General features: G+C 38.2%; 1 protein-coding gene across 2 annotated transcripts in view; it reads left to right on the top strand.

Annotated features, from left to right (window-relative positions):
• Positions 1-23434, top strand: part of OSBPL6 (oxysterol binding protein like 6) — a 664468-nt gene that overhangs the window by 322603 nt on the left and 318431 nt on the right. For both annotated transcript variants that reach the window (XM_053698504.1, XM_053698502.1), the window contains exon 7: positions 863-995. In XM_053698504.1, coding sequence (XP_053554479.1) covers positions 863-995 — 133 coding nt within the window. The remainder of the gene's footprint in view (positions 1-862; positions 996-23434) is intronic.

Raw genomic sequence — 23434 nt, forward strand, 5'->3', positions numbered from 1 at the left:
TTAATAGTTCTTTCTTGAAGGGACATTAAACTCAAATTGTAAGATACATGATTATATACCTTCATGCCTAAAGAGAATGTTTCAATGAATAATGCAGCTTTATTTTGTCAAATAAGTATATTGGTTTATGGGGTATTCCCCCCCCCCCACACTTATTTCCATGTCTCCCAGTAAAAAGGCTACTCCTAACCAACAACAAACTAATATACATAAATATCAAATTCAGGCATGAATTGTTGTTTGCACATGTGCAGTTAAAGAAAGAGATTGGGGTAGACATGTCCTCTTCCCTTAAGGTGTTTTAGTACCGATTCAGTTAATTATTGATAATTTTTTAAACAGGTATTTAAGCAGTCATATCTTCATTATTAAACTACATCTACTAGCTAAATATATATTTATATATAAACAATAATGATCACACCCAAACTACCTAGTATTCCCACTGATATTGTTGGAATGGATGAGTATCCCATCATGATTGTTGATGCAAAATTGATAATCCACTCTAAGAGAGCAAATGACAAGAGGAATAAAGATATGGAGAGGGGGAGGAAAACACTAGTTGACAGACAAAACAATATTCCCCTTAGCCTCCATGGGAGAAAAAGGAACACACACAAGTTTAAATGTATTTACAGCAAAATAAAATAATGTATATTGCAATACTATTATACTTTAAACAATGAAACATTGTATTAATTGTTAAATTATGAGTTTAATGGTCCATTTATTATTTTTGAATGTGATCCTGCCTGTTTACACTTGGTAGAGGGTCACATTGTTTCATTGTAATATAGTACATAGTAGGTTATATGCCAAACTTTCTATCTCATCCATTACCTTGATTCCTCTCTTGTAGGTTCTTCAGAATAACTTTCTTTGGCAATCTCCCATCCCATGCAGCAACAGTCTCCCTGCAACATACACAACTGGCCAAAGTAAAGTAGCTGCATGGTTGCAGGACTCTGAGGAAATGGACAAATGTGCAGAAGGTAAGTACAATTACATACGCTTCTATCAGTGCAAATGACAATCAGCTGACATAGAATAAACATTTTCATCTGTGATATAGCTCCAAGTAAGAAATAATACTAATCCTCTCATAAATCTTTCTCTTTATCTAGCTGTGTCCCTTACTCACTTTAATGTCATTTTAATGAGAACATTCCCTGAAAATAATAATTTACTATTTTTAAATACAGAATCTTAATGATCTCATTATAGCAAAAGCTTCTGGCAGCCCAGTTCTTAGTTACCTTAAAATATGTTTTCAAAGTACTGATTTGAGTAATTTAATTGTTGAACTTGAGTCTGCGGAGCATATTCTGGATATGTTAACCCTATTTAGGACCAGATTATAAAATGAAAGTAAATATTTTTCACTAGCTCGCTAACCTGACGTGCACAAAAAAACGCGTTAACATACTCTCCCATAGACTTCAATGGAGATTACCTGAAACCCCATAAGCCCTTTACTCTAATACCTAACCCGCCACATAGCCCACCGCAAAGTCCCCACTATGCTATTAACCCCTGAACTGCCACAACCCCCACCGCAATATACCCACTAATATCTAAACCCCCTAACCTAACATCCCCTAAATTACCCCAAAAACAAACTAACCTTACCTGTATGTAAAAATAAAAAAACCTAATAGTATCTTTAAAAATAAAAAATTTAACTTTACCTTAAAAATAAAAAAAACCTAACTTTAACTTTAAAAATAAAAAACCTAACCTTACCTTAAAAATAAAATCCTAACCTTACCTGAGAAAATAAACTACCATTACAGAAAAAAACAAATTACCAAAAATAAAAAACAGTTCTGCCTATTCTAAAACCCAACTTGAAAAAAAACACCACAAGATAAAAAACAAAACAAAATTATAACACTAAACTACAGCAATAGCCCTTAAAAATGGCCTTTTGTATGGCATTGCCCTAAAGTGATTTAGCTCTGGAGTTTAAAGTTGAATACAGGTATCAGCACTACATCTTCATCCCGGTGGCTGTCTTCTATCTTCATCCATCTTCTTATCTTCTATCTCCGACATTCTCTTCATGTGGTCACCAGCCGAACACTTGAATTTTGAATGTCAGTTACCCACTTTATATAGGGGTACCCTTGCATTCCTATTGGCTTATTTTCAAATCCAAATCAACCAGAATTAATTTTTTTTTGTTTTTTACTGTTGGTTGATTTGAATTTGATAGGAATGCAAAGGTATGCCTATATAAAGGGGGTACCTCACATTTAAAATTACGGGTGTGTCTGCTGACCGCATGAATAAGAAGTCGGGGAAGACTGCCACCTGGATGAAGATAAGAAGACCACCGCCAGGATGAAGATGGAGCACCACCGCCCGGATTTGACTTTGGTGAGTACCATCTTTGGGGTTTAGTGTTAGGATTTTTTTGGGTGTTTTTTTTTTTAGATTAAGAATTTAGTTTTTTGTTTGTTGGGCTGCAAGTTAACTAAATGCCCTTATAAAGGCAATAACCAGCCAAATGCTTTGTTCAGGGCAATTTTTAGATTGGATTTTTTTTAAATTGGGTTTTAGAATAGGTATTTTTCTTCATAAATGGAAAGAGTCCACAGCTGCATTCATTACTTTTGGGAATTCAAAACCTGGCCACCAGGCGCAAAGAAACCCCAGCCAAAGGCTTAAATACCTCTCCCACTTCCCTCATCCCCTAGTCATTCTTTGCCTTTCGTCCCAGGAGGTTGGCAGAGAAGTGTCAGAAGTTTCAATAGTCTCTTATGGAGGGTAATACTCTTCAGCATGGGACTGGAGTTTTAAGTAATCCTATCATCCTCTCAGTGAGATTACGGACGAAAGTTAGAGTCCGGAGATGCAGGGAGAGTCTTTCTGCGAACCCATCCCGACTCATATTAACAGCTCCACAAGCAGTCAGCGTTGATGAGTTTTGCTGCCTGCTTTCTTCTTTCAAGTCCATGGCAGAGGCAAGGCTACTATCTGTCACACTTGAAAGGCCGTGTTCTTGTTCCACGACGTAGATTCCGGTAAGATCGTTTAATTTTACTTTTGTTATGATTGTATGGTACTACCAATGTTTTCCCGAGAGGCTCTCACCTTGCGGGATTAACTATAATCAGGGTCTCAGTGAGTCTCCTTTCGTATCTTGAAATCAAGGGTTCATATCTCCTGAGGGAGGTTATTGAACAGGGGGCTTTTTAATCATGTTTGTCATGTGATTCGACCTGCGTATGTGTAGTATTACTTAGGCTCATGGCTTGTGGAACATAAAGGCCTTGGAAGTGACGCGGCCTTTACAGTTTAGCCCGCGTTTTCTCAGTTTTCACCTTTGAAGGGCTTGCAGGCTTAGGTATAGGAGGATGAAGTAATCTATAGCCTTGTTTATTGAGTATCCTTTCCAGTTCTGAGCTGGAAGAACAGGATACCAGTCCTGCTGGTGTGTTTGTTCTTCTTGGGCGATAACCTATGGGTTGCCTTATCTTTTATTTTTATTGTGTGCTCATATATATGGTTTCCTTCGGAAATGTTACTGGAATCGATACTCATGATTTTTTTTTTTTTTTTTTTTTTATCGCTCAGTTTACTTTTACGGAAGTTGTTTGGTGGGACATGTTAGTCCTATGTTTGTCTGCTGTTTATCCCCCATCTCTGGGGGTGACTATCTGTGGCCTTGACAGTATTGGCCCTTAGTTTCAGACTGGTCCTAATTGGGTTCGGATCCTTCTGTTCTTGCGGCCTGTTTCAGACAAGTGGCGCCTATTCTGCCTGGCTGGTCCGGTTGGGGCGTCAAGTGTTTTTCCTCATTTATAAAAAGTTCAGCTAGGAATTTTGAGAGGACCTGAGGGTCTACGAGACATGGGGGATTGGTTCAGTCCTTGTTATCCTTTCTAGCTGGTCGACTGGGATTCTGTGAAGTTCCACTGCGACACACTCTTTTGTTCCGTTATTTCATCGAGATTTTAAGTGTTTCCTTCCCCGCGTGGGTTGGAAGTTTGGAGGACTCAGGGCTTACTTGCTGCCGGTTTCTGGTGGTCTTGGTTTTTTAGGGCTTCTTGGAATTGTCTTTTTTCTGGACCTCTTCCTTTTGGGGGTCTTCCTTCAGGTCGGCTTCTGGACTTTGTTCGTTCTCCTTAGCGGTTTGGCCGCTTTATAGGGGTAAGCAAGGTATCCTTGTGGTTGAAGAAATAGTCATCTAATGATTATACTCTCTTTAAGGAGGGACATGTGGCTTTTCCTAATCTAGGGAGTTTGTCGTTTTCCCCATCAGGGACGTTGGGCTGTGTTGTCTCCTTCTCTTAGGTTTTTTTTTTCTAACGAAGTTGGGATGATCTGCATATTTTTTCCTTGGGTGTGGTCCTCTAGTTACTTACTCTGAGGCAATATGGAGACTAGCCTTTGTTCTACTCACTCTTCGGGTGACTTGTCTTCGATGTTCTCCCTTGGTCTTTAGAGTCTTGGCGTGTCACTGTCGCGCCCTAGCTCCTTTTTGGAGTGTTGGACTTCTGCAAGGGGTGTTCTCTTCCTTTTGGGTTGGTATCTACGAGTGAGTCTTGTCCCATTCTCCGGGGTAGTCCTGTTATTCTCCTGTGAGGTCTGCTTCTGAAGATGGGGTAGTGGTGTTCCCTGGGCTGTTGTTTGTTTTAAACAATTCTGGGGCTCGGGCCTTTAGTTTTTGTTTTGGATCTTTCTGGATGTCCGGAAACTTATGATCCTGTGGCTGGTTCGGGACAGTTCATTTTTCCAGGGACCTTAGATTATAGCCTACGGACTGGCCAAATTGAGTCTGCTAGCAGCTTGGTCAGGATCCTGGGTGCTTTCTGATACACTCCTTATGGCTTGCCTGGTCCTTTGATTGATTTGGGATCCCCTTCAGGTGGAGTTCTGCGTATGTTTACTAGTGTCGTCTGGATGATTTTCATGCGGCTTTTGTTTTCAACAGACCATGAGGCCGAATTATCAAGCTGTCAACTGTGCTGCATTCGCCGGCACCAATACGCTTGCCTAACATCGCGGCCACGGACCTCAATACGACCTCCATATTTATAAAAAAAAGCCGGTAAAAAGTTGCCTACCAAGTACGGGGCGATGAGCAGCGGACTGTTGTTAACTAACAGTCATTGATCTCGCTGCTATTCGGCTTTTTCCCAACTTTATTTATACCCTAAACACCGCCACTATACTAAAATGTTTAACCCCTATCCTGCTGCTCCCGGACCCTGCTGCAACTTTAATAAAGTTATTAACCCCTATCCCCTCGCTCCCTGAGCCCTCCGCAACTATAATAAAGCTATTAACCCCTATTCCGCCGCTCCTGGACCCCTCCGCAACTAAATAAATGTATTACATTCTGAAAGTACTACAAGAAGAAGAGAAATAGGACATATAGGCCCATATTTATCAAGCTCCGTACGGAGCTTGAAGGGCCGTGTTTCTGGCGAGTCTTCAGACTCTCCAGAAACAGCAGTTATGAAGCAGCGGTCACAAAGACCGCTGCTCCATAACCTGTCCACCTGCTCTGAGCAGGCGGACAGACATCGCCGGAAATCAACCCGATAGAGTATGATTGGGTTGATTGACACCCCCCTTCTTGGAGACTTGTTCTGTTTCGTCTGTGGAGGTTGTAATCTCCATGTTGAGACTGTCAGTTATGCTGGGTCTTCATAGAGATAAACGTCATTTTGCTATGTTCATCTGCTATGGGGTTCTCTTTGGGAGGACCCATTTGAAGGAGCTCTTTGGGCTCCAGAGTTCGGTTGGGGTGGCCGAGTCCTTCCCTGGGGATTGGTGATTGGGGTCCTTTCTGTTCCCCTGTTCTTCAGACCTTACTGTCGCCTTGGCTGGGCATTACCTGCCTTTTTTCTCAAGACCGTTTTGGGTCTCTGTGAGCTTGGTTCAGTTTTCGGGGTTCCTTATTTTATTTGGAACTTGTTGTACCCTATTTAGGGGTCTTCCGGAATCTTTGATTTTTTTGTTCAACGTCTTCTCCTTTTTGGGAGGTTTCGGTAGTTGATCCCTTTTTTCTAGTAAGGGGTGTGTGGTTGGGGACTGACTGCTGGGCGACGGTGTCTCTTGGAGGCGTGTTGGCTCAGTCGAGTCTATTCTGCAGTCTCTAGCAAGGCTTATGGACTATCTGCGGGTCAGTGTCCTTGGGGCTTTTTCTTTTTTCAAAGTTTTCTCGGCTTCGGACGAAGCAGGTTTTTGTGGGTAGGGTTTTTGCAGGCAGGGTTTTTGCAGGCCTGGTGCCTCAGAATGGCCCGCCTCTTCTACTTACCTGTTTTGCATTCAGTGTCCTCTATAGCTTGGGTATTGATTTTCCAAAGTAATGAATGCTGCTATGGACTCTTTCCATTTATGAAAAAAACCATAAATTATGCCTGTGTTTTTTATGTGGGGCATCTATTATATTTATTCTTCTTTTCGCCCTGATATTTCTTCTACTGTTCCTTGTTCCTCGGCAGAATGACTGGGGGATGAGGGAAGTGGGAGAGGCATTTAAGCCTTTCGCTTGGGTGTCTTTGCCTCCTCCTGGTGGCAAGGTTCTGAATTCCCAAAAGTAATGACTGCAGCTGTGGACTCTTTCCATCTGAAGAAAAGAAAATTATCAGGTGAGCTTAGGATTTTTTATTTTTAAAGGTAAAGATAGTTTTTTTTAATTTTTAAAGGTAGGGATAGTTTTTTATTTTTAAAGGTAAAGCATAAATTAACTTGAGTTTGCGCAAATTAATTTGCGGTAATTTAAACAGCGCGGCACTTGGAGCATAATGAACACTACGATCTTGCGATTATGTTTACGCTCCTCTCACTAAAGAGAGCATATCACTTATAATGTGACCCTTTCCCAGTTCTTTTTTTGAAATCTCAGTTTAGCTGTTTAGACTACAGCCTCTACTGTACAACTCAAGATAATTTGTTTGGTTCAAAGATGGGTCTGCAGGCTTTGGCTGATATTTATATGATTTTTAGTGGTGGGGGGTTCTTCAAACTATTCTGCTTTGACCTTATCTGGTAAATGGGACACACATTTACATATGTATATGTATTTAATAAACAGATATGTGATATCCTGTACAGCTAACGAGATTTGCAGGAAACGCATGAAAATGGAAATATGGAAATCATTATCACAATATTGTAAAGTTCAATATTATCGTCTTTAGGACCAGGGTTTCACGTGTCGTTGTGATCGGTCGGGTTAGTGCACATGAAAACTTAGTAATTTTAAGGAGTGTTATTAAAATATAACATATAAAATATTAAAACATATTAGTAGAAATTATTAAAAATGATTAAAACATACTGTAAACAGGGTTGCGAAAATAACACCAAAAAATTTGCGTTATTGCACTTTCCATATCGCTGCCATTACGAGTTACTGAAAAACCTCCTTGTGCTGTGCGTTATGGTGCAATAAGCTCTATACCGCACAAAACCAAGGGTTTCCAGCGATGGCGGAATGGCAAATCGCCGTAACACAACCCCATTGATGTCTATGGGGGAAAGAAAGTTACGTTTAAACCTAACACCCTAACATAAACCCCAAGTCTAAACACCACTAGTCCGCCGCCCCCGACATCGCCGACACTAATAAAAGTTACTAACCCCTAAACCGCCACCCCCGACATCGCCGACACTAATAAAAGTTATTAACCCCTAAACCGCCGCTCCTGGCATCGCTGACACTAAATATAATTATTAAATTTGTATGTATATCTCACAGCGCTTAACCAGGAAAAGTGTCTAATAGCTCATTGAAAGAAGGGTACCCTAGCAGTCCCTTAAAAAAAGTTTGTAGAAATTACAAAGAGCGCCTATATGACAAGGCCAAGACAACTATAGAATATATATGTGTCAAAGTATGATTTTTACAAATATTTAATGAACATATATGTGAACAATATTACAATTTATAGTGGATCCACTATTACAATATAACAATAAGACATTAAAACATATTAAAACAGTATATTGTTTATAAAAAAGTCACTGAATGATCTGTCCTGATAATAATATAAGTCCAATGTGAATTAGATTCCTTGCATACTTGGTGGTTGCCTCAAAAAAAGGGCTAAAGTGGTAAAAAAAATATAAAAATCAAATTGGTGCTATGCCATAAGTATAGATTGCAATAAAAAAACTGTGATACATTTAAAAAAAAAAAAAAAATAAATATGAAAAATATGAAAAGTGTTGTGTCTTTTCTTTAAAACACCAAAAATCCAAATCATAAAATAGAAAAATGTGAAATTTTCTTTCCCAAATTAGTTGTAAAATGCCCCAATAGTGGGCTTCCCTGTGTGAGAGTAAGTGAAGACGTTTGAAGAGCTGATCTTGTGTCTACAAGGCTTATCACTTCAGTATTTAAACCCTCTGAAATTCTTTGGTTCCATGAAGATGAAGTCAACACTTCTCAGGTTTGCAAATGTCAGTGGCTTATGTTTGGATTTCCCTGTGAAGATCCCACTGTTGCTAAAAAACAATATTTATTAAAAAACCATACAAATGCCTAATACCACCGGTGGTAAAACAAATAATCCACTAAAAATATCTGTATATACTAAGATAAACCTAATAACATTATTTAAAACAAAGATTCGCCTTCTTGAATACTGGGTTCAATGTAAAGTGGCTGTTACTTTTTAAGCTGTTAATATTGTATTCAATACAAAGTGCTTTTGCTTTTTGTCAATGCAAAGTGGCTGTTACTTATGTAGCCGTTAATAAAGTGCTATAGTTTTTGCAGCGTTAGCGTTTGCTGAGAAATACGGCTGATACTTTTGTAGCCTCCAAAATAAGTGTATAATGTCCAGCAACAATTGTCCCATATGTAACAATCCTTTGTCTGTAGAAGATAAAGAGATATGGAAAATAGGAATACAGTCAGCTGTTATAAAAAGGTTACTCTGAAAAAAACGATATTTGTACTTAAGATCCGTAATTGTTCCCAGAATCCGAAACCTGCAGGATTTCTCCGCCAAAATAGAAAATTGTAGCTTACTAGGGGTCTCCGGCTCTCAGACTCTTTACCTTATACTGGTTTTCGTCCACAGTCTGGCTTGGCGTTTTTAGATACGATATCCTCCAAGATTCAGCCGCTCTCCCCTCAAGGTAGCTTGTTCCGGTTCAGGTAGTGAGATCACAAGACCTGATTGAGCCAATGGTTTTAGCGGATTACCGGGAAAGGTGATTCAATTCAGTTGAAAGTACAAAGTCCTTTATAACAATATGTTAGAAATTGGATACTTGTAACTTGACTTTACCATAGATGAGAGTAATCCTTTGTTGAAAAATTGTATAAGAGCGCTCTGAATTTCTAATTTAAACACAGCTTTTCATCTTCACTACATCTACGCGTTTCAGCTTTGGACAGCCTTTTTCAAGATGATTAATCCTTTCCCATACTCCTCTATTTATTCAGGATTGTCTGTTAATTGATTGACCTCCTTTCTTTTGCTTAAAGGTATAGTCCGTTAGTTATGAATACCAGTATATAAATATCCATAAGCCTTTCCAAATTCAAGAATATTCCTTATTGACTATAAATTGCATAAAAGTATTTTTGAAAAGTGAATGTGACACATGATATGAATAAATAAAAAAAAATATATATAACAACTAATCTAAGTGAACTAAATATATTAAATATAAATAATGACTATAAGCTCCATTTTATAATTGTATATCCTTAAGCCTTTGCAAATTAATAAATATTCCTTAATTACTATAAAATTCAAAAAAGTGATTATGAAAAGTGAATGTGACACATAAATATGAATAAATAAAATTATATATAAATAACTTATCTAAATAAACTAAATGTATTAAATATAAATAACGATTTTAAACTCCGCTATATAGGTGTGTAAATTGTGTGTTATAAGTTAGTGGGAATTTAATACTCTACTGTAAATAGATCAACTATAAATTATGTTTAAATAAATAATTAAATCATCTCTAAAATATTTTTAAAAACATAAATATATAAAAAGAGAAATGTATGTGTTTATGTATTTAAATATGCTAAAAAATGAATAGATACATTTTGTAAATTTTATAAGTTGGGGGCCTTAATTGATTTTATATTAGATTAATATGGATATGCAAAATATTAGATTAATATTAATGTGCAAAATATTAAAAATATTAAAAATATTACAAATTAATACAAAAGACGGTCAATAAAAACTTTACTTCATAATGGAGTTAAAATCTAATTCAACATTTAGGCCTCTTGGTTCTAAACTTTTAAATAAAAAGATTAATTCTGCTTCCACCCTCAATAATTTTTTATTTATATCTCCCCCTTTAGGGTCTCTTGTTATCTTCATAATGCCCCAATATTTAAAGTCTTTATTGTCCTGATTATGATGTTCTTTAAAATGTCGGGATAATAAGTGGCCCTCAAAACCATGCTCAATATTTAGGAGGTTCTCCCTTATTCTATCTCTCAGGGGGCGAGAGGTTTCTCCCAGATACTGTTTTTTACCAGAACATTGTGCTAGATAGATTACATTTCTATCAGTACACCTAATGCAGTCTCTAATTTCGAAGTCTTTATTTGTCGAATTTGATGTTACAAATTTTACTTTATTGCTGAAATTACAGGCTTTACATCCTATACATGGATAAAATCCTTTTAGTTTTTCAATATATAAATTAACCTCACTATTTTTTATTTCTAATTTTCTAGGAATACTGGGTGCTAGGATAGATTTAAGATTTTTAGCTTTTTTAAAAACTATCTCAGGTTTTTCAGAGAGGAGTTCACCCATAATGGGGTCTCTTTGTAGAATATACCAATGTTTATTGAATATGTTTCTTATTTGTTTATGATTGGTATTATAGTTAGTAACAAAGGGTGTCCATAAAGTGTCTCTACTTTTATCTAATTTAGGCTTTCTCTGTAACAGTTCAGACCTCTCTTTTTTTCTTGCTTTATCTCTAGCTTCATTGATTAATTCTTATCATAGCCCTTTTGTTTGAATTTCATTTCTAATTGATCAGCTTGTGTTTCAAAATCTATTAATCTAGAACAGTTTTTCCTTATTCTAGTGAATTGATTATTAGGTATATTATCTACACATCGTCTAAGGTGACAACTATTGTTATCAATATAATTATTTGAGTCAACTGTTTTAAAATGGGTAGAAGTATACAATTAACCATTTCTTACATCAACATCTAGATCTAGGAAATTAATATGATTTTTACTGATTTCATGGGTAAAATTTAAACCAAATTTTTAATCTTTAAGATCTTCTAAAAAATATTCAAATATTTCTAAATCTCCCTTCCAAATGATGATATTTTCATCATTTGGAAGGGAGATTTAGATGGTGTCTCTTGGAGGCGTGTTGGCTCAGTCGAGTCTATTCTGCAGTCTCTAGCAAGGCTTATGGACTATCTGCGGGTCAGTGTCCTTGGGGCTTTTTCTTTTTTCAAAGTTTTCTCGGCTTCTGACGAAGCAGGTTTTTGTGGGTAGGGTTTTCGCAGGCCTGGTGCCTCAGAATGGCCCGCCTCTTCTACCCACCTGTTTTGCATTCAGTGTCCTCTATAGCTTGGGTATTGATTTCCCAAAGTAATGAATGCTGCTATGGACTCTTTCCATTTATGAAAAAAAAACATAAATTATGCCCGTGTTTTTTATGTGGGGCATCTATTATATTTATTCTTCTGGCACCTTTTCACCCTGATATTTCTTCTACAGTTCCTTGTTCCTCGGCAGAATGACTGGGGGATGAGGGAAGTGGGAGAGGTATTTAAGCCTTTCGCTTGGGTGTCTTTGCCTCCTCCTGGTGGCATGGTTCTGAATTCCCAAAAGTAATGACTGCAGCTGTGGACTCTTTCCATCTGAAGAAAAGAAAATTATCAGGTGAGCTTAGGATTTTTTATTTTTAAAGGTAAAGATAGTTTTTTTTATTTTTAAAGGTAGGGATAGTTTTTTATTTTTAAAGGTAAAGATCCCGCCGCCCATAGAAAATATGGGGAGCATAAATGAACTTGAGTTTGCGCAAATTAATTTGCGGTAATTTAAACAGTGCGACACTTGGAGCGTAATGAACACTACGATCTTGCGATTATGTTTACACTCCTCTCACTAAAGAGAGCATATCACTTGTAATGTGACCCTTTCCCAGTTCTTTTTTTGGAATCCCAGTTTAGCTGATTTCATGGGTAAAATTTAAACCAAATTTTTCATCTTTAAGATCTTCTAAAAAATATTCAAATATTTCTAAATCTCCCTTCCAAATGATGATATTTTCATCATTTGGAAGGGAGATTTAGAAATATTTGAATATTTTTTAGAAGATCTTAAAGATGAAAAATTTGGTTTAAATTTTACCCATGAAATCAGTAAAAATCATATTAATTTCCTAGATCTAGATGTTGATGTAAGAAATGGTGAATTGTATACTTCTACCCATTTTAAAACAGTTGACTCAAATAATTATATTGATAACAATAGTTGTCACCTTAGACGATGGGTAGATAATATACCTAATAATCAATTCACTAGAATAAGGAAAAACTGTTCTAGATTAATAGATTTTGAAACACAAGCTGATCAATTAGAAATGAAATTCAAACAAAAGGGCTACGATAAGAAATTAATCAATGAAGCTAGAGATAAAGCAAGAAAAAAGAGAGGTCTAAACTGTTACAGAGAAAGCCTAAATTAGATAAAAGTAGAGACACTTTATGGACACCCTTTGTTACTAACTATAATACCAATCATAAACAAATAAGAAACATATTCAATAAACATTGGTATATTCTACAAAGAGACCCCATTATGGGTGAACTCCTCTCTGAAAAACCTGAGCTAGTTTTTAAAAAAGCTAAAAATCTTAAATCTATCCTAGCACCCAGTATTCCTAGAAAATTAGAAATAAAAAATAGTGAGGTTAATTTATATAATGAAAAACTAAAAGGATTTTATCCATGTATAGGATGTAAAGCCTGTAATTTCAGCAATAAAGTAAAATTTGTAACATCAAGTTCGACAAATAAAGACTTCGAAATTAGAGACTGCATTAGGTGTACTATAAGAAATGTAATCTATCTAGCGCAATGTTCTTGTAAATAACAGTATCTGGGAGAAACCTCTCGCCCCCTGAGAGATAGAATTAGGGATCACCTCTTAAATATTGAGCATGGTTTTGAGGGCCACTTATTATCCCGACATTTTAAAGAACATCATAATCAGGACACTAAAGACTTTAAATATTGGGGCATTATGAAGATAACAAGAGACCCTAGAGGGGGAGATATAAATAAAAAATTATTGAGGGTGGAAGCAGAATTAATCTTTTTATTTAAAAGTTTAGAACCAAGAGGCATACATGTTGAATTAGATTTTAACTCCATTATGAAGTAAAGTTTTTATTGACCGTCTTTTGTATTAATTTCTAATATTTTTAATATTTTTAATATTTTGCACATTAATATTAATCTAATATTTTGCATATCCATATTAATCTAATATAAAATCAATTAAGGCCCCCAACTAAAATTTATAAAATGTATCTATTCATTTTTTAGCATATTAAAATACATAAACACATACATTTCTCTTTTATATATATATATATATATATATATATATATATATATATATATATATATAAGTTTTTAAAAATATTTTAGAGATGATTTAATTATTTATTTTAAAATAATTTATAGTTGATCTATTTACAGTAGAGTATTAAATTCACACTAACTTATAACACACAATTTACACACTTATATAGCGGAGTTATATAGCGGAGTTTAAAATAGTTATTTATATTTAATAAATTTAGTTTATTTAGATAAGTTATTTATATATAATTTTATTTATTCATATTTATGTGTCACATTCACTTTTCATAATCACTTTTCTCCAACATAGGTGTGTCCGGTCCACGGCGTCATCCTTACTTGTGGGATATTCTCTTCCCCAACAGGAAATGGCAAAGAGCCCAGCAAAGCTGGTCACATGATCCCTCCTAGGCTCCGCCTACCCCAGTCATTCTCTTTGCCGTTGTACAGGCAACATCTCCACGGAGATGGCTTAGAGTTTTTTAGTGTTTAACTGTAGTTTTTATTATTCAATCAAGAGTTTGTTATTTTGAAATAGTGCTGGTATGTACTATTTACTCAGAAACAGAAAAGAGATGAAGATTTCTGTTTGTATGAGGAAAATGATTTTAGCAACCGTAACTAAAATCCATGGCTGTTCCACACAGGACTGTTGAGAGCAATTAACTTCAGTTGGGGGAACAGTGTGCAGTCTCTTGCTGCTTGAGGTATGACACATTCTAACAAGACGATGTAATGCTGGAAGCTGTCATTTTCCCTATGGGATCCGGTAAGCCATGTTTATTACGATCATAAATAAGGGCTTCACAAGGGCTTATTAAGACTGTAGACTGTTTCTGGGCTAAATCGATTCATTATTAACACATATTTAGCCTTGAGGAATCATTTTATCTGGGTATTTTGATATAATAATATCGGCAGGCACTGTATTAGACACCTTATTCCTTAGGGGCTTTCCCAAAGCTTAAGCAGAGCCTCATTTTCGCGCCGGTGTGGCGCACTTGTTTTTGAGAGGCATGGCATGCAGTCGCATGTGAGAGGAGCTCTGATACTTAGAAAAGACTTTCTGAAGGCGTCATTTGGTATCGTATTCCCCTTTGGGCTTGGTTGGGTCTCAGCAAAGCAGATACCAGGGACTGTAAAGGGGTTAAAGTTTAAAACGGCTCCGGTTCCGTTATTTTAAGGGTTAAAGCTTCCAAATTTGGTGTGCAATACTTTTAAGGCTTTAAGACACTGTGGTGAAAATTTGGTGAATTTTGAACAATTCCTTCATGTTTTTTCGCAATTGCAGTAATAAAGTGTGTTCAGTTTAAAATTTAAAGTGACAGTAACGGTTTTATTTTAAAACGTTTTTGTACTTTGTTATCAAGTTTATGCCTGTTTAACATGTCTGAACTACCAGATAGACTGTGTTCTGAATGTGGGGAAGCCAGAATTCCTATTCATTTAAATAAATGTGATTTATGTGATAATGACAATGATGCCCAAGATGATTCCTCAAGTGAGGGGAGTAAGCATGGTACTGCATCATTCCCTCCTTCGTCTACACGAGTCTTGCCCACTCAGGAGGCCCCTAGTACATCTAGCGCGCCAATACTCCTTACTATGCAACAATTAACGGCTGTAATGGATAATTCTGTCAAAAACATTTTAGCCAAAATGAACCCTTGTCAGCGTAAGCGTGGCTGCTCTGTTTTAGATACTGAAGAGCATGACGACGCTGATATTAATATCTCTGAAGGGCCCCTAACCCAGTCTGATGGGGCCAGGGAGGTTTTGTCTGAGGGAGAAATTACTGATTCAGGGAACATTTCTCAACAGGCTGAACCTGATGTGATTGCATTTAAATTTAAGTTGGAACATCTCCGCATTCTGCTTAAGGAGGTATTATCCACTCTGGATGATTGTGAAAAGTTGGTCATCCCAGAGAAACTATGTAAAATGGACAAGTTCCTAGAGGTGCCGGGGCTCCCAGAAGCTTTTCCTATACCCAAGCGGGTGGCGGACATTGTTAATAAAGAATGGGAAAGGCCCGGTATTCCTTTCGTCCCTCCCCCCATATTTAAAGAATTGTTTCCTATGGTCGACCCCAGAAAGGACTTATGGCAGACAGTCCCCAAGGTCGAGGGAGCGGTTTCCACTTTAAACAAACGCACCACTATACCCATAGAGGATAGTTGTGCTTTCAAAGATCCTATGGATAAAAAATTAGAAGGTTTGCTTAAAAAGATGTTTGTTCAGCAGGGTTACCTTCTACAACCAATTTCATGCATTGTCCCTGTCGCTACAGCCGCATGTTTCTGGTTCGATGAGCTGATAAAGACGCTCGATAGTGATTCTCCTCCTTATGAGGAGATTATGGACAGAATCAATGCTCTCAAATTGGCTAATTCTTTCACCCTAGACGCCACTTTGCAATTGGCTAGGTTAGCGGCTAAGAATTCTGGGTTTGCTATTGTGGCGCGCAGAGCGCTTTGGTTGAAATCTTGGTCGGCTGATGCGTCTTCCAAGAACAAGCTACTAAACATTCCTTTCAAGGGGAAAACACTGTTTGGCCCTGACTTGAAAGAGATTATCTCTGATATCACTGGGGGTAAGGGCCACGCCCTTCCTCAGGATCGGCCTTTCAAGGCAAAAAATAGACCTAATTTTCGTCCCTTTCGTAAAAACGGACCAGCCCAAAGTGCTACGTCCTCTAAGCAAGAGGGTAATACTTCTCAAGCCAAGCCAGCTTGGAGACCAATGCAAGGCTGGAACAAGGGAAAGCAGGCCAAGAAACCTGCCACTGCTACCAAGACAGCATGAAATGTTGGCCCCCGATCCGGGACCGGATCTGGTGGGGGGCAGACTCTCTCTCTTCGCTCAGGCTTGGGCAAGAGATGTTCTGGATCCTTGGGCGCTAGAAATAGTCTCCCAAGGTTATCTTCTGGAATTCAAGGGACTTCCCCCAAGGGGGAGGTTCCACAGGTCTCAGTTGTCTTCAGACCACATAAAAAGACAGGCGTTCTTACATTGTGTAGAAGACCTGTTAAAAATGGGAGTGATTCATCCTGTTCCATTAAGAGAACAAGGGATGGGGTTCTACTCCAATCTGTTCATAGTTCCCAAAAAAGAGGGAACGTTCAGACCAATCTTAGATCTCAAGATCTTAAACAAGTTTCTCAAGGTTCCATCGTTCAAGATGGAAACCATTCGAACTATTCTTCCTTCCATCCAGGAAGGTCAATTCATGACCACGGTGGATTTAAAGGATGCGTATCTACATATTCCTATCCACAAGGAACATCATCGGTTCCTAAGGTTCGCATTCCTGGACAAACATTACCAGTTCGTGGCGCTTCCTTTCGGATTAGCCACTGCTCCAAGGATTTTCACAAAGGTACTAGGGTCCCTTCTAGCTGTGCTACGACCAAGGGGCGTTGCGGTAGTACCTTACTTGGATGACATTCTGATTCAAGCGTCGTCCCTTCCTCAAGCAAAGGCTCACACGGACATCGTCCTGGCCTTTCTCAGATCTCACGGATGGAAAGTGAACGTGGAAAAGAGTTCTCTATCCCCGTCAACAAGGGTTCCCTTCTTGGGAACAATTATAGACTCCTTAGAAATGAGGATTTTTCTGACAGAGGTCAGAAAAACAAAACTTCTAGACTCTTGTCGGATACTTCATTCCGTTCCTCTTCCTTCCATAGCTCAGTGCATGGAAGTGATCGGGTTGATGGTAGCGGCAATGGACATAGTTCCTTTTGCGCGCATTCATCTAAGACCATTACAACTGTGCATGCTCAGTCAGTGGAATGGGGACTATACAGACTTGTCTCCGAAGATACAAGTAAATCAGAGGACCAGAGACTCACTCCGTTGGTGGCTGTCCCTGGACAACCTGTCACAAGGGATGACATTCCGCAGACCAGAGTGGGTCATTGTCACGACCGACGCCAGTCTGATGGGCTGGGGCGCGGTCTGGGGATCCCTGAAAGCTCAGGGTCTTTGGTCTCGGGAAGAATCTCTTCTACCGATAAATATTCTGGAACTGAGAGCGATATTCAATGCTCTCAAGGCTTGGCCTCAGCTAGCGAGGACCAAGTTCATACGGTTTCAATCAGACAACATGACAACTGTTGCGTACATCAACCATCAGGGGGGAACAAGGAGTTCCCTAGCGATGGAAGAAGTGACCAAAATCATTCTATGGGCGGAGTCTCACTCCTGCCACCTGTCTGCTATCCACATCCCAGGAGTGGAAAATTGGGAAGCGGATTTTCTGAGTCGTCAGACATTGCATCCGGGGGAGTGGGAACTCCATCCGGAAATCTTTGCCCAAGTCACTCACCTGTGGGGCATTCCAGACATGGATCTGATGGCCTCTCGTCAGAACTTCAAAGTTCCTTGCTACGGGGCCAGATCCAGGGATCCCAAGGCGGCTCTAGTGGATGCACTAGTAGCACCTTGGACCTTCAAACTAGCTTATGTGTTCCCGCCATTTCCTCTCATCCCCAGGCTGGTAGCCAGGATCAATCAGGAGAGGGCGTCGGTGATCTTGATAGCTCCTGCGTGGCCACGCAGGACTTGGTATGCAGATCTGGTGAATATGTCATCGGCTCCACCTTGGAAGCTACCTTTGAGACGAGACCTTCTTGTTCAGGGTCCGTTCGAACATCCGAATCTGGTTTCACTCCAGCTGACTGCTTGGAGATTGAACGCTTGATTTTATCGAAGCGAGGATTCTCAGATTCTGTTATCGATACTCTTGTTCAGGCCAGAAAGCCTGTAACTAGAAAGATTTACCACAAAATTTGGAAAAAATATATCTGTTGGTGTGAATCTAAAGGATTCCCTTGGGACAAGGTTAAGATTCCTAGGATTCTATCCTTCCTTCAAGAAGGATTGGAAAAAGGATTATCTGCAAGTTCCCTGAAGGGACAGATTTCTGCCTTGTCGGTGTTACTTCACAAAAAGCTGGCAGCTGTGCCAGATGTTCAAGCCTTTGTTCAGGCTCTGGTTAGAATCAAGCCTGTTTACAAACCTTTGACTCCTCCTTGGAGTCTCAATTTAGTTCTTTCAGTTCTTCAGGGGGTTCCGTTTGAACCCTTACATTCCGTTGATATTAAGTTATTATCTTGGAAAGTTTTGTTTTTAGTTGCAATTTCTTCTGCTAGAAGAGTTTCAGAATTATCTGCTCTGCAGTGTTCTCCTCCTTATCTGGTGTTCCATGCAGATAAGGTGGTTTTACGTACTAAACCTGGTTTTCTTCCAAAAGTTGTTTCTAACAAAAACATTAACCAGGAGATTATCGTACCTTCTCTGTGTCCGAAACCAGTTTCAAAGAAGGAACGTTTGTTGCACAATTTGGATGTTGTTCGCGCTCTAAAATTCTATTTAGATGCTACAAAGGATTTTAGACAAACATCTTCCTTGTTTGTTGTTTATTCAGGTAAAAGGAGAGGTCAAAAAGCAACTTCTACCTCTCTCTCTTTTTGGATTAAAAGCATCATCAGATTGGCTTACGAGACTGCCGGACGGCAGCCTCCCGAAAGAATCACAGCTCATTCCACTAGGGCTGTGGCTTCCACATGGGCCTTCAAGAACGAGGCTTCTGTTGATCAGATATGTAGGGCAGCGACTTGGTCTTCACTGCACACTTTTACCAAATTTTACAAGTTTGATACTTTTGCTTCTTCTGAGGCTATTTTTGGGAGAAAGGTTTTGCAAGCCGTGGTGCCTTCCATTTAGGTGACCTGATTTGCTCCCTCCCTTCATCCGTGTCCTAAAGCTTTGGTATTGGTTCCCACAAGTAAGGATGACGCCGTGGACCGGACACACCTATGTTGGAGAAAACAGAATTTATGTTTACCTGATAAATTACTTTCTCCAACGGTGTGTCCGGTCCACGGCCCGCCCTGGTTTTTTAATCAGGTCTGATAATTTATTTTCTTTAACTACAGTCACCACGGTACCATATGGTTTCTCCTATGCAAATATTCCTCCTTAACGTCGGTCGAATGACTGGGGTAGGCGGAGCCTAGGAGGGATCATGTGACCAGCTTTGCTCGGCTCTTTGCCATTTCCTGTTGGGGAAGAGAATATCCCACAAGTAAGGATGACGCCGTGGACCGGACACACCGTTGGAGAAAGTAATTTATCAGGTAAACATAAATTCTGTTTTTTGAATTTTATAGTAATTAAGGAATATTTATTAATTTGCAAAGGCTTAAGGATATACAATTATAAAATGGAGCTTATAGTCATTATTTATATTTAATATATTTAGTTCACTTAGATTAGTTGTTATATATATATTTTTTATTTATTCATATCATGTGTCACATTCACTTTTCAAAAATACTTTTATGCAATCTATAGTCAATAAGGAATATTCTTGAATTTGGAAAGGCTTATGGATATTTATATACTGGTATTCATAACTAACGGACTATACCTTTAAGCAAAAGAAAGGAGGTCAATCAATTAACAGACAATCCTGAATAAATAGAGGAGTATGGGAAAGGATTAATCATCTTGAAAAAGGCTGTCCAAAGCTGAAACGCGTAGATGTAGTGAAGATGAAAAGCTGTGTTTAAATTAGAAATTCAGAGCGCTCTTATACAATTTTTCAACAAAGGATTACTCTCATCTATGGTAAAGTCAAGTTACAAGTATACAATTTCTAACATATTGTTATAAAGGACTTTGTACTTTCAACTGAATTGAATCACCTTTCCCGGTAATCCGCTAAAACCATTGGCTCAATCAGGTCTTGTGATCTCACTACCTGAAACGGAACAAGCTACCTTGAGGGGAGAGCGGCTGAATCTTGGAGGATATCGTATCTAAAAACGCCAAGCCAGACTGCGGACGAAAACCAGTATAAGGTAAAGAGTCTTGAGAGCCAGAGACCCCTGGTAAGCTACAATTTTCTATTTTAGCGGAGAAATCCTGCAGGTTTCGGATTCTTGGAACAATTACGGATCTTAAGTACAAATATCGTTTTTTTCAGAGTAAACTTTTTATAACAGCTGACTGTATTCCTATTTTCCATATCTCCTTATCTTCTACAGACAAAGGATTGTTACATATGGGACAATTGTTGCTGGACATTATACACTTATTTTAGAGGCTACAAAAGTATCAGCCGTATTTCTCAGCAAACGCTAACGGCTGCAAAAAACTATAGCACTTTATTAATGGCTACATAAGTAACAGCCACTTTGCATTGACAAAAAGCAAAAGCACTTTGTATTGAAAACAATATTAACAGCTTAAAAAGTAACAGCCACTTTACATTGAACCCAGTATTCAAGAAGGCAAATCTTTGTTTTAAATAATGTTATTAGGTTTATCTTAGTATATACAGATATTTTTAGTGGATTATTTGTTTTACCACCGGTGGTATTAGGCATTTGTATTGTTTTTTAATAAATATTATTATCAATTTTATACTATCAACAGACACACAGTCTTGCTTATTTTAATATTTTGATCTCTATAGCTGCTCCTCAAATTTGTTGCTTTTTATATTTCATTAAGGGAAGTGATTGGGGTAACACTTTTATTGAGGTAGCTTAAGCTATAACTTTTAGGGTTTTTGCACTTTTTTGAGTTTAAGATCCCACTGTTGCTGCTGACCCTGCCATCGGCCTTCTATGCTGTCACTGATCGAGTGGACTTTTGTCACGTAGAGTGTTTAAATACCTCTCTTGCCCTGTCATGCACCGACTTCTTTTGTCAGTATGTGGGGCCTACAGAATCCCTGCGCAGTAGTCCTGAAGTTAAAAATAGTATAATTGCCTGTAACCGCTTAACTGCGGTAATGAAAAAATCCTTATCGTCCGGTGTTCTTTGGTCTTGCTAAAGCTGAAATTCTTTTCGCTGACGTTTCAGATGGCGGATCCGTTATCCATGATAATTGGACTTATATGTTCAAATCAGCCAATAGGATTTCAGAAGCTCTCATTCTATTGGCTGATTTGAACAGCCAATAGGATTTCAGAAGCTTTCATCCTATTGGCTGATTTGAATTTGAAGAATCAAATCAGGCAATAGGAATGAAAGGTACGCCATTTTGAAATGGGTACCTTGCATTCAACTTAAGTGTACGGCGGTGATCGTATGAAGAGGACGCTCCGCGTAGGATGCCATCGCCGTCCAGGATAGCTCAGCACCGCCGGGTATGAATATAGAAGACGTCCCCTTGATGGATGAAGGTGTCGCCACCCGAATGAAGACTTCTCACCGATTGGATGAGGATGGACGACCGGACTTCAGGAACCGTGAGTAGATTTTATCTGGTTAGTGTTAGGGTTTTTTTTTTTTTTTTTTAGATTAGGGTTTTTTGATCAGTGTAAAAGAGCTGAATGCCCTTTTAAGGGCATTGTAAAAGAGCTGAATGCCCATACAAATGCCCCTTTAGGGGCAATGGGTAGCTTAGGATTTTTTTAGACTTAGGTTTTTTACTTTGGCAGGTTGGGTGGTTGGGTGGTGGGTTTTACTGTTGGAGGGACTTGGTATTTTTTTCTAGGTAAAAGATCTGTTTAACTTAGGTCAATGCCCTACAAAAGGCGCTTTTAAGGGCTATTGGTAGTTTATTGTAGGCTAGGTGGTGTTTTTTTTTTGTTTTTTAGGGCTGTAAGATTAGGTGTAATTGTTTTTATTTTTGATTATTTTGTTTATTATTTTTTGTAATTTTAGTGTTTATTATTTTTTGTAATCTTAGATTTTTTTAAAAAAAATGTAATTTAGGATTTTTAATTGGTAGTTTTTTAAATTTTTTTAGAATAGTTATGTTAGGTTAATTTATAGTTTAAACTAATTTTTTTTATTTCACAGGTAAGTTTTTATTTATTTAAAGTTAGTTATATTGTAATTTTAATTTAAAGTTAGGTGGGGTGTTAGGTTTAGGGGTTAATAGTTTAATTTAGTGTTTTGCGATGTGGTGGGCCGGTGGTTTAGGGTTTAATAGGTTTAGTTTAGTAGTTACAATGTGGGGGCTGGAGGTTAATAGGTTTAGTTTATTAGTTATGATTTGGGGGGCTGGAGGTTTAGGGGTTATGAGTTTTGTGAACTACTGCTCTCAGATGACGGAATGGATCGTGTCGGTATAGGCTGTAACGCAAGCATTTTAGCTGGACTGCACAACCTGTAATACGGCACTATTTAAAATCCAACGTAACTTTTTTAAGTGTGGAATGGACGTTGGGTTATAGGCTAAAATGCTTGCTGTATAGATAGCTCTACCGCCGTGACTCGTAATATGCAATACTGGCCATTCCATCGCAATGGCCAATTTTTCAGTGGTAATAGCCGTACCGCAACACTTGTAATCTAGCCGTATATTGCAAGTATGGGTTTTAGGATCTTTCTGAGTTTTCCCGCTCCATTGAAGTCTATGGGAGAATATGTTAACGTGGTTGCGATATTCTAAGTTCCACTTTTTGTGTGTGTCGGGTTTTTACTGGAATAATATAAAGGGGTTGATTCCAATGTTTCCTTATTTTTTTTCTTCTGATTATGGAAAAATGTGAAAGGACTTCCATTATCAGAAGAAAAAAAAGAAAAGATTAGAATTGACCCCTTAATATTATTCTATCTTGTAGTTCAACAAATTTAAAATTCTTGTATTTATTTAGTGTTTGTAAGTCTATTGTGCCCACATAGGGGTATATTTATGAAGCAGTGGATGCGAAATATAAGTTTAGAAGCAGTGGTCTTAAGACCACTGCTCCTTAACTCGTTCTGCCACCTCTGAGGTGTTGGACAGCAATCATCTCAATCAGATACGATCGTGATGATTGACACCCCCTGCTAGCGGCCGATTGGCCGCAAATGTGCAGGGGGTGGCATTGAACTAGCATTTCAC

This window comes from Bombina bombina, chromosome 1 (assembly GCF_027579735.1).
Source record: "Bombina bombina isolate aBomBom1 chromosome 1, aBomBom1.pri, whole genome shotgun sequence".
In the NCBI taxonomy this organism is placed as follows: domain Eukaryota; kingdom Metazoa; phylum Chordata; class Amphibia; order Anura; family Bombinatoridae; genus Bombina; species Bombina bombina.